This window comes from Zeus faber (assembly GCF_960531495.2).
Source record: "Zeus faber genome assembly, chromosome: 11".
Lineage (NCBI taxonomy): Eukaryota > Metazoa > Chordata > Actinopteri > Zeiformes > Zeidae > Zeus > Zeus faber.
This window is the reverse complement of record NC_137205.1, coordinates 26,032,289-26,048,194: the sequence shown is the minus strand read 5'-3', so window position 1 is coordinate 26,048,194 and position 15,906 is coordinate 26,032,289. Positions and strand designations below refer to the sequence as shown.

The following is a 15,906-nucleotide window of genomic DNA, read 5'->3' as shown; positions in this document are numbered from 1 at the left end:
TCCTCATTACCCCTCGCGTTTTTGGAAGGACGAGCATCATCGGGAAAATTACCCTCAAGATCCTCGCGCGGCAATCATTTGGGCTCTTTGAAGTGGAGGAGGATTTCCCAAAAAAAAAAAAAAAGGGTGTTTGCATGCCGGTGATGCGGGATACGCCGGGGAAAAAAAACCAAAAAAAAACCTGGAAATGAAATTCCGTTTCTGCCAATTCCTCTGTTTTCATTTCGGAAAGCGTTATTGTCATAAGTCGCTGTCTGTGCTTCCCATGGCAATACGCAACCCCTGCCCCATTGTCATTCCCCATGAGACGTCGCTCTAAATCACTCGCCCACAGCATGGAGCAGATCGGCTTAAGCCCCCCTCTCCCTCCGACCGTGTCCTCGGGCGCTGTGTCTGTTCAGGATGAAAAGCAGGGGAGACGGAGAGATAGAGGGGGAAAGTGGAGGGAAGTTCAGCAGGCCGCCTCCCCATCCCTCTCTCTCTCTCTCTCTCACTCTCTGTCTCCCTCCATCTCTCTCCCCATTTCAGGAGCCCGGCAAAAAAAAAAATGGCGGAGGAGGGGTTATTATGGCGGCTTTTAGCTTAATGGACGCACACTTCACCCTATCTCCGCTTTCACCAGGATAGAACCAGATGTCCGTGGTGTCGACAGCAGGGCGCCCCCGCCCCCGCACGCCCCGTGGTCGGGGTTTACTCACCTAGTCGATAACTCAGAGTCCTTAACCGCGTCCGCACAATGGCCCCGCCTCTGCAAATTCACCCGAGTCCTATCATTACCCCAATTGCCCCTCCTGTGCCCGGAGTCATTCCCCTCCTTGACTCCTCCTTGTCACTCACACTGTGACAGGCAATCCAGCGTTTTAATTATTTAAACGCTCAACGACATCTATGGGACCGCGTCCCAGCAGCAATTAAGCAAATTTGTGCCCTTGCGGGCCCTATAAATTGCAATCCTTAATAGCTTGGAAAGCCATTTGTCACCGCATACCAAAAACCCAAGGCTCCAGCTGGTTGTTTATCATCCCATCGACTGGGAAGGAATGATGGCATTTGTGGTGATGACTAATATCTTTCCCCTGCTAAGCGGATCCATCCATGATTCACATATCCAAACAATTTATTTATTTGATGTTGATATTTAATGGATGAACAACCCCCGTTCCGCGTGTTTCCAGGGCACCGCCATGTGCACCGGTGTTTATTTGTGGCTTTGCGTTGTGTGACCTGTGTCAGACTCGTACCAGGGGAGAAGAGCCGGCGGAGCGGTCCGTTCTCAGGCCTGGCCCCCGGGCCCCTATTCCCAGGCCCTGGTTCTGGGGGAGGAGGCCGGGGTTCCGGCCCAGTTCTCCCAGCGTGGGAGCTCAGCGTGAGAGCCATGGGACTGTGGTCAGTCCCTAATGTCTTTATTGCTTCCAGATTGCTTGAAATCGTCTGCAAAACGTCAGTGCACATACTGGAGACTGCGCGTGAATTTGCAGGAAAGCAAACATCGAAATGTCCACAAGTTGTGCTCCTTTTTTTTCCCCTCTTAGCCCCTCGTCCCCCCTCCAACACGCCGGCTGCCCTGATCCAACCCAGGGAAGTGTTTATTTGTGGAGAAATTCACATCATTTCTGTCTGAATTGATATTGAAAAAATAAAAAAACGCCTTTGGCTCACTGGCAAAGGCATGTCGGGGCCCGGACTTGTCGAGCATGTCATTAAAGCCCTTGCCTTTGTTTGAACTCTCAGATTCCTGTAGAAACAGATTACCACACATAGAGAAACACATTCTGTTGGTCAAGGTCCGCCGTGGATGCTTTCTCCCCCTGGCAACGATGTCTGTATAATTTTGGTCAGATGTTTTTAGTTAGTCACGAGCATCCTTTGCACTTTAGGCGAAAAATAAATAAAAATAACGATCAACAATGTGCTGTTTCATTGCAGTGGGCTTTCCTGTTTATTATAAATCTCTGGACTTTCCTTCATCCACAGGGATGCTGGACGCGACCGGGGTGACTCATTCCAGTTGCGTTTTAGGGCTTAGCACTTATTCGAGTGAGGGGGGAGCCAAGAGAGTGCCACAGATGGAGCTGGCGGGTTTGAGATGCGATGAGCAGAGAGCCGGTTTGCCGGAGCCGGGATGGAACGGGGCCCTCCATTTCAAAACACACGGCGCTCCATGGTTTACGGAACCAGATACGTTTACTTACAACAATCTCTGTGTTTCGGAGGGCTTCGGATTCCTCTCTGGACCGCGAGCGCCAAACGGCGCCGAAAGCGACGGGGACCCCGAGCGGCTAAACCGTACCGATGCGTCACCAAAGCACCGCAAAGCTGTCAACGGAGAACAGTTAACCCCGCCGTCTGATTGTGGCTGCCTGTTGTTTTTGTAGAGCCTCATCGTCGATCTGATCTCGTCGATAGAATACTTCAATTATCCGCCCCCCCGGGGGGTCATTTGAATTTGGTTTACATGAAGTAACTAGGCCATAGCTGTCAACCCCCTCCCGGTTTTTTCCCGGGATTCTCCTGTATTTCAACCCTCCTTTCCCGCTGCCCTCCTGGATGTTAACATTCTTTCTAAATAAATAAACAAATAAACAAACAAAAAAATAAATAAATAGATAAATAAACAAATAAACAAACAAACAAACAAACAAATAAATAAATAAATAAATAAATAGATAAATAACTAAATAAGGACGTTTGGCACGATCCGCCCTGTGTCCCCATTCCCCCGTTCCTCCAAACAAAAACCAATGATAAGTGCGTTTCAACGGGGACACTTTCAGTCACTCTCTCACCCGCCGCCGCCAACGCTGCGCCACTGGGACGGAAAATTTCCCTCGGTTTCAAATCCCAGCGTTGACAGGCATGAACTAGACATATCCACGACTCGTGTCCTGGAAGAACCTCCCTCTGATGTATTGTGTAATCATGTGAAGTTAATAAAAAAAAGGGCTTTTTTTGAGCCATTAGAGGTGCTCCGGGGACAGGAGAGCGGGGACCAGCGGCGTCCTGTCTGTGTGTGTGTGTTTATGTGTACACACCGGCTCAGCCTCCGGGGCGCAATGAGAAGTGAAATGTCCCGACGGAGGGGTGAGAGGGAGGTATTTGAGCGCCCTGCGTGGACTGAGGATACGGAGGGGGCAGGAGAGCGGCAGGAGCGAACCCGCGCTCCAGTTTAACCCTTTGCCTCACCTATGGGCGTGCCCGCGCCGCCTTCCGTGCTCGGGAGGCGCTCCCGTCGGAACTGCGGAAGGGTTCATTTGACTTCTCGACTCCAAGTTGTTATATTATTGTCCTCGTCTGTTTCCCAGGGTGACATCCAGCAACTGCTGCTTGTGGGCGATCCCCGGGCGGCTGCTGACTACTGTCTGAACTACGTTCCAGACTGTGACTCGACTTTGCCGTACGGCACCCAGGTCCTGGACACCCACGAGGTCAGTGCGTTTCGACAGAGTGACACCACGGGAACCAGTGCTCATCTCCAGACACACACACACACGCACGCACGCACACACACACACACACACACACACACACACACACACACACACACACACACACACACACACACACACACACACACACACACACACACACACACACACACACACACACACACACACACACACACACACACACAGACCAGGACATTTTATGCTGACACAGAAGTTGATAGAACAGGGCTTCAATGATCCGCCCATAAAACACAGTCAGTTGGCCACTGTTCAAATTTTTGTATTGAGCCCAGATGCAGTTATGAAAATCAGAGACCTGACATGACTTGCTCAGAGCCTGGAAACGCTCGACTCCAGCAGAATGTTTTCACTGAATAGAAATGTACATTTAAGCTCTCACCTCAACACGCTCTGCGATTTAGTCCAAGCACCCATCGTTACTATGTCTTGCCATCGATAGAGATCAGGTGCTTGTCGGCTTCGGCTTCCAGACCGCTCGAGGCTCGCTGGGGCGCCTGTTTGGGAGCCAACTAATAAAAGGCGGAACGGGCCGCGTGTTATTAGAATTGTCTCAGAGCCTTACCAAAAACCCAGTTTATTATGTGATTTACAAGCATCCTGTCTCCCTGGCTTAGTAGGGGGCTGAACAGCGTGGTGATGCACCCAGAGGGGGGTTGTAGGAGGCCAGCGCTGGGTCTACCTGAGGGCAGGTGTTACTTTGGTATTTTTTACTGTGGCTTTAAAAGATGTAAACACACGCACAGACGCACGCACGCACGCACGCACGCACACACACACACACACACACACACACACACACACACAAATCTTACAGGATAACGCAGCTCTTCCCCTCATCGGGGCTTGTTTCGGCGATATAATCAATCATGAAGATGAATTACTTTATATTCCTTTGGCTGCGTGTCACAGGAAGAAAGATAGCACGAGAGGAAAAGTCCAAGAGGGTGAAGCAGAGAAATACGTGTGTGAGACACAGCCATATTGATTCTCGCGGGGGGTGGGGAATCTTGGAAGGAGCAGGCAGTTCCGATTGAATACACTTCCGCCTGGCGTCGTGTTTGTGTGTGTGTGTGTGTGTGTGTGTGTGTGTCTGTGTGTGTGCGTGTATCTTGTAACGCGCATGTCGCTGGCGCGAATCCGCGATTTCAAGTGTGTGTGAGAGTGTGCATGTGCGTGCGAGTATATTCTCCTGTGGCACCGGGGATGGTCCATCACCGCTAATGTGAGGCTATTTAGACACTCAGCCAATTGGCTTTTACAGAGGCACAGCTGAGCGATGAGTCCATATCCAGACATGGTTGGCCTCGCCGCTGACCTACTTCCCATCATTCTCTCCCACACGCTGACCTTGTTTACAAATGGATCCTAATCGCATCATCAATGCCTCACGCGGTTCGGGGGTTCGCGACAGCGCTCTCGGACTCGGGGCCATTCATATTGCCCGTCCGCTCGCTCGGAAGTTGACACGACACATATTTGCTCACTCCGCTGGGGCCGCGCGGAGAATTAGCACTTGCGGGGGATAATAAGCGCCGTGACCCCTGACCCCGACGGCAAATTTGTCCTCCCCTCCGACCGAGAGGACTCGCCAGTGATGACTTTATAACTGTTTGTCCATCCTCATTTATTGTTTGCGTTGGCTTTTTACTGGTGCGGTGCGAGTCACACTGTGTCTGACCCTGGAGAGAGAAAGAGAGAGAGAGAGAGGTGGGGTTTGCAGTGCTCTCCCTTTCTATTCCTGGTCGTTGACTAAAACTGCACCCATGCATCTGTGTTCACAACAATCTTGATGTTTTTTCTTCCCCAACCCCCCTTCCTGCTCCCCATCTCTACCCTCACCTTTGAATGTTTTAAATTTTTAATCCGCAAAAGATTTTGCGACCGCAGCCTGAACCCTCGATGCAAAGCCTGCCGCCGGAACCGAGGAAAGGCTCCAAAAAAGACAGGAAAGGCAAGAAGAACAAAAAGAAGAGGGACAGGGGCTCCAAGGGCAAAGGCAAAGGCAAGGGGAAGAAGGGGTCGAGGAAGAGGAAGCACCAGGAGGAGGCTCTGGAGGAGGGCCTCCTCGGGGTCTCCACCGCCCTGCCCGGCCACCCCTCGCAGGAGCCCTTCCGGCCCACGGCGCCCCTCGCAACCGAACCGACCGCGCCCGTCGCGCGCAGCGAAGCCCCCGAAATGACCCTCCGGGAGATGCCCGTGCACGGGCCCGGTTCCACACCCGAGGCGGCACCCACCGCTGCGGTTCCCACCGCCACGCTGCCCACCACCGCGGCGCCCACCGCCGCGGCGCCCTCCGCCGCCGTGCTGCCCGAGCCCGAGGTTGCGCAGGAGGTAGACGCGTCTCCCAGCGGCCGACCCCCGTCCCTTCCCCCCCTGCCTCCTGAATGATATCCCTAACCAAGAGATCCCTTAATTCACCCGCTAACCATAGAGAGCACTCCTTCCCTCCCCCAACCGCTTGCCACCGCCACCGCCACTAACCAGCACCATCCTACTCACCACCTTCTGGTGGCAATGCGGAGGATGCCTCCTACGCGGAGAGAAACTAGTTAATCCGAGATAGGATCGCTGGCTATCACATCCTAGTTGTGCTGCTGTTGTTGTTGTTGTTGTTGTTGTTGTTGTTGTTGTTGTTGTTTGTTGTTGGGTTCAGTGTGTATCATTTTGTGCGTGTGTGTGTTTAGTACAAGTGTACAGCGCTGCGCTACATCCACACTTGTGATCTTTCGACGTGCGGTCTGCGCTGTACCGATGCTCCTCAGTGTTGTTGTGTAACACTGTAGTTTATTCAATGTGCGGATTAAACCCAAATCCCCGGGTTCCTCCCCCTAGGACTAATTCTTATCTCGTCTTATCTTACGCTCTCATAGTCCTCACAAAAAAACATTGAAGTCTCCCTTTATGTACGTCGTTTGAATCTTGCTTTTATTGATATTTATTTATCTAGAAATACATTTCCCCTTTACAACAATAACAAAAAAATGCAAACACGCCACTTTTCTCATTTCCATGTTGGACTCATTTGCCTCCCCAAGCCGTACCGGTCTTTCCGCCATATGGCTGCGATGTACCGCATCCGCTAATTACACCGCAGCATCTCCTAAACCGCACACCTGACACCCTGCATTATGTATAATGAACATATTTCTGCCAGAGCCACCCCGTTCTGCTCTAACACTCACACTAAACCGCGGAATGTAAAAAAGCCTCGACCCAGGCACCGCGCGCGAGCCGACGGGGACGCGCTCCCCGGGCGAAACACGCCGTGACTCTGATATGAGCCCGTGTGCCGGCGTGCAGGAGGGCCGACCAATCGGGAAGCCCGCGGCGGAGGACTACGGAGATGACTTCTACGGCGACCTCTACGGCGATCTTTCTGTTTCCACGGTAACCGCCGGCCCCAATCTCACCGAGTACGAGGTAGGTCGCCCGGCGGCTCGGAGGCTTTCGGCGGCGGGCGCCGTGAACCGCGAATCCGTGGAAGGCGTCTTGCCTCTTGAGTCTGACGTTTGACACATCCCGCAGGTCCTGGAGTACGAGGACTACAAGAACGACACGGCGTCAGAGTACGAAGTGTACGAGGACGCCTACGGCTTTGCCGAGCGCGAGGGGGCGGAGACGTGGGACGGAGAGGTGAGCCGCTCGGGAACCTTGAGCTCGCGCGCCACCCTTCAACCTTCCGTTCAGAGAGCCGCGTCGCCAGCCCAGCTCAGCCGAAGCCACGCAAAACTTTTTTATCTATCTATTTATTTATTTACTTTTTAATTGATCTGTGTGTTGCTCATCAGGCGGAGGGCGGCAGATTTGAGAAGGGCCAGAAGGGGGAGCCGGCGGAACTGGTGAGATAAGTTGATGTTCGGGAATTGCGGCCCTACGTGCTCAACCGGTGATCCTCAAACCTTCGTCATATCGATGACTCTCACTTTGATTGGCCGAAACCACAGACTCCAATGGACTCCAAACCTGTCGTTGCTATGGTTACGCAGATTAACACTGAAACTAGGATCACAAGAGTCATTATTTTTCATTCTGCTTACATCTTGGTAGTTACGTAATGGTGAGGTTTAATGATTAGACATGACACGCACCGCAATGTTGAGAACCACTGTTGGCGCCATCATGCGTCTCACGGAAATTGTGTTTATTTACAGGGAAGCTTAGTAGGACCTTCCGGCCCACCGGGACCAGAGGTACGTCGGCCCGTCAGCCCCTCTGTGTAATTGTACGGCATTTTACGCCATTCTTCGTGAACTCATCCCTCCCTGCTGTGTGTGTGTGTTTCTAATGCAGGGTCTTCCTGGTATATCGGGACCAACGGGCCCTCCGGGACCCTGGGGAGATCCCGGCGAAGTGGTGAGTGTCCTTGCACTGGGGCGTGCAAAATCGGAGCGTTATCGGTTTCGCTGTCCGAGGGCTTCGCATAAGCTCAGCTGGAACGCGGGGGCGCGGGCGCGTGGGCGGGTGGCACCCGGGGGGGGGGGGGGGGCGAAGCGCAGAGTTTGGCCATGACCCCGGTTTTGAGACGCCTCCGTGGAAAAGCAGCGACCTGGCTGAGTTGAGCGGCCCTGCCGGGGTTCAGCAATGTATGATGACTCACATCTGTTTGACCGCATTTTATTATTATTTGTTTGTGTGTGTGTGTGTGTGTGTGTGTGTGTGTGTGTGTGTTTGTATAGCACATTGACAGATGCTCTAGCTGGCATTTTACTCGTTTTCCATTTGTCTTTTAGAAATAACCAAATGTTGTCGCTATAGAAGCATTTCAGCTATTTCAAAACTATTTTTACTGGCGTTGAGTTGGAGTTTGTAAAACAAACAAGGCTCATTTCCTTTTTCGGAAGGTGACATATGCCTGAAGGCCCATCTGATGTCAATCCCTCGGGAGAACACTTGTTGTCTTATGTTGTGTCTCCATTCAAGTCTCCTTGAAAAGGGAGCGCATCAAATGGGCCCACAAAGGGAACACGTGTTGGGATCGGGAACATCGCACCATTGGAGTTCATTAAATAATGTTCCCCATCTTTTTCCCTTTGCGAACCAATTTGGGACCTTGATTCCCCCGTCGTATTTACTGCAGGAGCAGTGCGCGGCCGGTGCTGTGGTCTAGGGTTACGCTTATTGTGTAAACATCCAGGGTGTTTATATAGCGCCTCCGTCTGGTTCCGATGTGGAGGACGTGGTGTGACGCGTGCGTGGCGCAGGGAGCGGCGTCTCCTGCTCCACCTCCATCTATGCGGCGGCCGACCTCCGTTTACATAACCGGTGATTGACACGTATGGATCGGCTAATGTCTTTAACGTGTTATGTAACGCTCATGGCTCCCGCCGAGCATTCATTGGAGGCACCGGGGGCTTGAGCGGCGCGCCCCGTGGAAGCGGAGCGAGGGATGTTTTTAAAAGGATTGGATTATGGGCGTGTGTGTCTATTGTGCAGACCCTCTATCTCTCTCTCTCTCCATCTCTCTCTCTCTCTCTCTCTCTCTCTCTCTCTCTTTCTCTTTCTCTCTCTCGCCATAACACACACACACACACACACACACACACACTCACACAGATAAGAATATAGTATACAGTATATGTTGATGTCCTGCTGTCGGCTTCTTCTCTCTCAGGGTCCCCCCGGACGTGCTGGTCTAGCCGGTGCAGATGGGATTCCAGGTCCTCCGGGCACCATGTTGATGTTACCAGTAAGAGGAGTAACATATTTAAACGGGGCTTTTCCCCATTAGCCGCATGATATGAAGCGTCCTGCGGCGCAGGGAGTGCACCACAAGGGGGAGCTGTGTGCTTGAGCGTCATTTGCATTCTGCTAAAGCCGCGGGGGCCGCTCTGTCTGCTCTCTGCCGCCAGTTCCAGCACGGAGGGGATTCTCAGAAGGGCCCCGTGGTGTCTCCCCAGGAGGCGCAGGCGCAGGCCATCCTGCAGCAGACAAAGGTATGAGGAAAATGCAATCAGCCGGAGCGGGGATATTCTGACTCCAACAAACGGTGCGATGACGTCACGGCAGCAGGCGTCAAACATTCGTTTCCATGTTTTTTTTTTTTTGTTTTCAGCTGTCGCTGAGGGGCCCTCCAGGTCCACTGGGCCTCACGGGGAGACCGGGCCCGGTGGTAAGAAACGCCGTTCTTCACGCCAAAACACTGAAGCTTTCCAATCCATTTACCCGAGGACAATGTCTTCCCAATTCACGTTGCATCTCCCTTCCTGTTCCATTTTGCTGTAGTTATGAGATAGTTATGAAGTGGGGTGAGATTGTTCATTTAAGTGACGGAAACTAAAAGGTCCAATTTACGACACTTATGGTGAGATGTACGCGGTAGAGATTGAAACCTACAGCTAGTATGGCAGCATGTGTGTGTGTGTGTGTGTGTGTATGTGTGTGTTGTACACACACATCTACAGTTACATCCATGTGCTGCTAAACACACACCAGACTTCAATGATGCATATGACAACACACAGAACCAACCCACCAGCGACATCGAAAAAAATCGATGCTCTTGTGCTCAAAATAAGCCATGGCAAGACTAATAACTATGCAGTCAATAATTGACGGGTCGTACCGTTCCACTTGTTTCAGTTTAATGGTTTGGTCACCGGAAGGTGGTGATGTGAAAACACGAACCTCCCTCTAGGCGGAAGACCCCCAGTGCTCCGTTCACGAACATGGTTTTCGCCTTTTTTTTTTTTTCTTCATTAAAACGAATCGTGAAATTTTTCCCCTTCCGCCTCAGGCCTTGATACGCTCGTGTTTCTGTCCTGCAGGGGCTCCCAGGGGCCGCCGGGCTGAAAGGAGACGGAGGAGAGAACGGCCCCGCGGTACGCCACCGCCATATTTATTCTACATGATCAGCTTCCATTACAGCGAACTGTCTTTGTGGTTTTATTTTCCCCCACCTTTTTTTTTCCCCCACATTTCAATATTTGCATTTATTCATCAGACGCTTTTGTCCAAAGCGACTTACACGAGAGGCTAGGAAAACGATCGAAGCAGACGCCGACCAATGGAGCAACCCCAATTTTTTTTTCCTTTTTCGTTCCTCCCTCTCTCACCCTCTTATTATTCTCTCTCTCTCTCTCCCTCCCAGGGTCCCCGTGGTTTACCAGGCTCGGCAGGTGGCCTGGGAAAGCTGGGGAAACGGGTGAGATATGTGGCGAGCGTCGCGGTCGGGCGCGCTCGACGATGTTCCAGCGTTGTTTGACATTTTCTGGGACCGCGTTGACCCGCTGTGTCTCTCCAGGGCCGTGCGGGAGCGGACGGAGGCCGTGGAGCACCGGGCGAAACAGGCTCCAAGGTGAGCCGCCCTGAACGCCCAGCCCAGCGCACTGCATTGCGCTTGGCGACGGTCTAATGTCAGCTAATGCGGCAGCCAAAAAAAAAAAAAAAAAAAAGATTGATGATTGATTTGTTTTCCTGCGAAAATCACTCCGTCGTCGGCTCGTTTTTATTTATTTATCTATTTATTTATTTTTATCGCTCCTAAACTGTAAGAGGCTTCGTTTTGCCTCTTTCGCTTTTGCGTCTCGTCACGTGCACGGCCGTGAAGCTGTTGTTCTCCCACGCCAGTGTCAAGAGCGTTCAAGTATCCGGCGCCATGAGCTTTTTACATCTATTGACGGCAAAGCAAGTCAATACCTAACAGCTGCAGGAAGAGCTCAGTAAATAAATCAGGCTCCCCTGATATTAGACGTGATGGAGCAACAGGTCTTTATCAGTCAAAGCAGCGTTTTAGCAGACCTAAAGCAAATTTGAGAGCTCCCTTTCCCTGCCGGAGCCACAGACTTCGCAGCAGATGGAGGCCTTCATCACAAGGCGTCGAGTTTTCAGGATGTTGGGGGGAGTGTGGGGGCCGGGGGGTCGTGTGTATGTGTGAGCGCGTCCACCTATGTTTCGGTCAGCGCAAGCAGTCCGTACGTACGCATAGTCTACATCGATTGTTCATCCACGTTGTATATACATGTCCACTTCTTCTTCTTCTTCATATAAATATATTGTGTTTACTTGGAAACAGTGTTTATGACACCGTTTCCAACCGTGGAGTGTGGCTGTCGTGACGTCATTTTACCATCGCCCCCACCATCATACACATATCATTTAAAAAAATTTACGAAAAAAAACCCGCCATTATAAGGGTGTTGGCCAGGTGGAATGCACGGAAGCAATGCGGACTAGGGTTACTTTCTGAAAAGAAAAAGAAAAATTATAATCATAAAAAATATATACATTTAAATGTAATAGAATAAAAATAGAATACATTAAAAAACTAAAATACCAATATTCATCCTGAGCCTAGATTAGTTGAGAAACCAATGGTCTATACAGTATGACCATATATGGTAATATAAACCAGATATAGACCATATATGGTCATATAAACAGGATATAGACCATATATGGTCATATAAACAAGATATAAATCATATATGGTCATATAAACCAGATAGAGACCATTGATGGTCTACATGTTTCCTTTTCCACTGGCGAATGCATATGTGTAATGGCGTCCAATCCACTTTGTTTTTTATTTCTTCTCAGGGCGACAGGGGCTTTGATGGGCTGCCAGGTCTCCCAGGAAACAAGGGTCACAGAGTGAGTGAGCCCTCATAACTTCACATTTACAGCGTCCTTTTGAGCGTGGTGTGCGGGGACGCTTGTGAAGATCATAAGAAACCTTTTAACATATTGTGTCACATCATGCGTTTCGACAGGGGGAGAGGGGGAAACCCGGTTTTCATGGTCCTTTTGGAGAGACGGGAGAAAAGGTGAGCGCAGACCCACTCACAGTATTCCACCCTGACTTTCAGCCACTCAGCTATTCTTAAGCCATTAATTGAACAAGAATTAACGCTGCGCAAAGACTTTAAAAGTATTTTTTCCTTTTCGTTTAAATTTAAAAGAGATATTTCCTCGATCGATGGATGTGTTTTACAACCATAATTAATAGTGGAATGCCAGGGGTCAAACCAACTGAATACTGCAATGAAAGGAAATAGAGCGTCTACATTTTTAATTTTCCATCTCCCATGTTGCCATCTTGTAGTCAGTACGAAGTTCTTAAATATTCTTTGAAAAATGTAATATATCTTAAACTGATGGTTGTGTTGGAACTTGATCCTTGGACTTGTGAAGGCTCGTGTTTCCAAATGTAGCCGAGCCTGATGTTGAGACTCAGAGACGGGATATGAGAATGAGCAGCATCAGCAGATTGATCCTCTTCTTTTAACTTTAGGGTCCTGACGGGCCAGCAGGTCCAAGAGGGCAGCCGGGCGAACCGGTGAGTAACCGGAAGAGAAAACACACACACACACACACGCACACACACGCACACACACGCACACACACACACACACACACACACACACACACACACACACACATATATATATACATTCTATGGACATTATTGCAGATCCGACATAAAAAATATCAAACATACTTTTATTTATTTTACCCATCGGCACCAACACTAACAACGTCAGTGATGAATGAATTCTGTGGGATTAAGTTATAAAGCTTAAGCTCTCTGAATAAACGATCTTCACCAACACACTTAACACACGCTCTCCAATGTATTGTGAATTGGGTGCAGGACATTTTCGGTGACGTATTTTCACGCAGGGTGACCGGTGGCCGAATGTCTCCAAACTTCTTCAATTCAGTTTTACGAATATTTGGGCCTCGGAAGTCATTAAATAGTCTTACATTTGAATTTACTTAATTTCAACATTTTACCATTTTATTCATGTAAATACACGCATGTATTTCATTAACCCCCGGCCTGAACCTTATACTCGGCAAACGATTTGTCCATAACATGTGTCTTAAATCTTGTTTAAATTTGTCTGAACAGAGCGTTTAAAAAGTATAAAATGTCCCCGATTCCCGCGGGCGCCCTGTCACGCGTGGTTCCCAAGCGTCACTGACATGCAAAATGTAGATAAATAAATAAGCGAAAACCTTCAATTCCGCAAAAAAAAAAACAACAAAAAAAACCCCCACCAGCACGTTTCTGTCATTTCCACCCGACCGTTCCCGCCCATCTGTCATCTTCGAGTCACGCCGAGGGTCTCGGAGGCACCTTTCCGCCATCTCTCCCTCCGTACCCCGATCGGCCGCGAGTCACACTCCATTTCTCGCCCGGTGGGCGAGGACGGGGGCTCGGTGGGCTCCCGTCCCTCCCTCGGAACGGGAGAAAAAGAGGGAGGACGTGAGGAAGAGCTTTGTGAGGCGTGCTCGGAGGGCTGTGTTCGGAAAGCACAAAGGCGCAGGTAGGCAGCGGCGTCGGATGTTTTTTCGCCGGAGAGAGAAAGAGAAATAGAGCGAGAGAGAGAGAGAGGGGGGGGGGGGGGAGAGGGAGAGAGAGAGAGGGAGAGAGAGGGAGAGTGAGAGAGGGAGATGGAGAGAGGGGGGGAGGGAGGGAGAGAGAGAGGGAGGGGGAGGGGGCGGCGGCGCAGAGAGAAAATGGATAAATGAGATTTGGTGATTAGATGGCGAGAGAGATGAAGGGGAGAGAGGGAGAAGGGAAGCGGGAGGGTAGGGTGAGGGTATAGATAAAATCCTGGCCCTGAATGATTATATTTCCATATCAATCGCTTCCCTGGAGATCACAGGTGTGGCTCTGGAACAGGTGGCTTGGCCGCCACTCAAAGAGAGAGAGAGAGAGAGATGGATGGGGGAACAAGATAAAACCCCAGATTGCACGTTACACACAGCCGAGCACAGTCTGCACGGTCTAAAAAACAACCACCAGAACACACACACACAGACACACACACACACACACACACACACACACACACACACACACACACACACACACACACACACACACACACACACACACACACACACACACACACACACATTCACACATTTGTAAAAAAAAAAAAAAAAACGTCTCGCTCCTTCTCTCTTTTCATGCACCCACTCTCTCTCTCTCTCTCTCTCTCCCCCCTCCATCGCTGGACGGGTGGGATCTGTGCTTTAGTATTCCGCACCCACACCACGGCTCTTCACGGGTCCACCCGAGCTCCCGTTGCCGACCGTTTCCCTTCTCTTCTTTTGTTTTTTATCTCCCCCCCCCCCCAGGGTGCGCGGGGTCTCGTCGGACCGCGGGGGTCGCCCGGACCCACCGGACAACCCGTAAGTCATGGGCCAAAAGTGAAAACCTCAGTCGCTATCTTTCAGGTTTCATCAACACCTTATTAAAATTTTATTGAAATGCTGTAACCCCCCCCCCCCCACCTCCAATTTTAGGGCATCCGTGGCATCGATGGAGTTCAAGGATCAAAGGGCAACCTGGTCAGTATTACCGTCATTAAGCCCACATTTACCGCGTCGTTTTCATATGAACGCGTTTGCGCTGACGAACACCTCTCCAGGCGCGGGAAATGTGAAGTCGAGCGTTGAAACTCAGAGTGGGAGGAGGAGGGGATGTTTGGAGAAAAAACGAAATGACCCAAAACAACGGCTCCCTCGCTGTTTTCTCAGGGTCCACCTGGAGAGGTCGGACCGGCGGGGCAACAGGGAAACCCCGGCTTGCAGGTACCCCAAAAACACGACAACACTAGAAGACAGCCACTCTATTCACATTATACGCATACTGTTCATTAATATTCCCTGGTACACTGTACATATATACTAAATACATATATTCATATATACATATACTGTACATGTAGATACATGTGTATTCTGACTATACCGGCTATTTCTTTGCTCATATTTTTTATTTAATATCATATGCATAAATTCTGCATATTATTGTATCATTGAACAATGTTATTATTATTGTAGTATATTTCGACATACCACTTCCAACTAGTACTATCATTACACATTGTTCCTATGCACTATTTGTGATAGACTTATACTGCACTTTACCCTAGCGTACCTGGCAAAGTGAATCTCTTAATCGTATACATACACACATACATACTGTACATACACATTAGGTAGTTGTTAATATTCTTTGCACACATTTAAAAAAAATAGACTTATAGTAAACTCTCACAGGTTCCTCTCCCAGTCTGTAATTCCTCACCTGACTGACACCTTGTTCTGCTCCAGGGCTTGCCCGGACCCCAAGGTCCCATCGGATTGCCAGGAGAGAAGGTAGGCGCCCTCGCCTCCCTCCTAATCCCAGAATTAAAGCTGCGAACCCCCCGGCCCCGACCCTTGTCATCGCGTCCCCCAGGGCGGGGGGAGGCCGGGGCTGAGCGCAGCGACGTGACCCGGCCTCTTCTGGCTCCCACTCAGAGGAGAGACGGGGGAGGAGGATGTGGGAGGAGGACGGGGCGGGGGTGGGGGGGCAGGAAATCAATACCCAAGGAACACACACCACAACATCCAGGCACTGGGGAACACACTCAAGTCAGTCCGAGGCGGGAGACTAGATTAATAAAGGAAATAAAAAACAACAAAAAAAAAAACCCAACAA

General features: G+C 50.4%; 1 protein-coding gene across 1 annotated transcript in view; it reads left to right on the top strand.

Annotated features, from left to right (window-relative positions):
* col5a3a (collagen, type V, alpha 3a) overlaps positions 1 to 15,906 on the top strand; it is a 54,432-nt gene that overhangs the window by 11,732 nt on the left and 26,794 nt on the right. The window contains exons 5-24 of the mRNA XM_080009116.1: positions 3,303 to 3,425; positions 5,340 to 5,798; positions 6,768 to 6,887; positions 6,993 to 7,100; positions 7,256 to 7,306; positions 7,619 to 7,657; positions 7,758 to 7,820; positions 9,079 to 9,153; positions 9,317 to 9,400; positions 9,520 to 9,576; positions 10,232 to 10,285; positions 10,555 to 10,608; positions 10,708 to 10,761; positions 12,003 to 12,056; positions 12,176 to 12,229; positions 12,697 to 12,741; positions 14,556 to 14,609; positions 14,724 to 14,768; positions 14,958 to 15,011; positions 15,537 to 15,581. Of these exons, the coding sequence (XP_079865242.1) occupies positions 3,303 to 3,425; positions 5,340 to 5,798; positions 6,768 to 6,887; positions 6,993 to 7,100; positions 7,256 to 7,306; positions 7,619 to 7,657; positions 7,758 to 7,820; positions 9,079 to 9,153; positions 9,317 to 9,400; positions 9,520 to 9,576; positions 10,232 to 10,285; positions 10,555 to 10,608; positions 10,708 to 10,761; positions 12,003 to 12,056; positions 12,176 to 12,229; positions 12,697 to 12,741; positions 14,556 to 14,609; positions 14,724 to 14,768; positions 14,958 to 15,011; positions 15,537 to 15,581 (1,692 nt within the window). The remainder of the gene's footprint in view (positions 1 to 3,302; positions 3,426 to 5,339; positions 5,799 to 6,767; positions 6,888 to 6,992; positions 7,101 to 7,255; positions 7,307 to 7,618; positions 7,658 to 7,757; positions 7,821 to 9,078; positions 9,154 to 9,316; positions 9,401 to 9,519; positions 9,577 to 10,231; positions 10,286 to 10,554; positions 10,609 to 10,707; positions 10,762 to 12,002; positions 12,057 to 12,175; positions 12,230 to 12,696; positions 12,742 to 14,555; positions 14,610 to 14,723; positions 14,769 to 14,957; positions 15,012 to 15,536; positions 15,582 to 15,906) is intronic.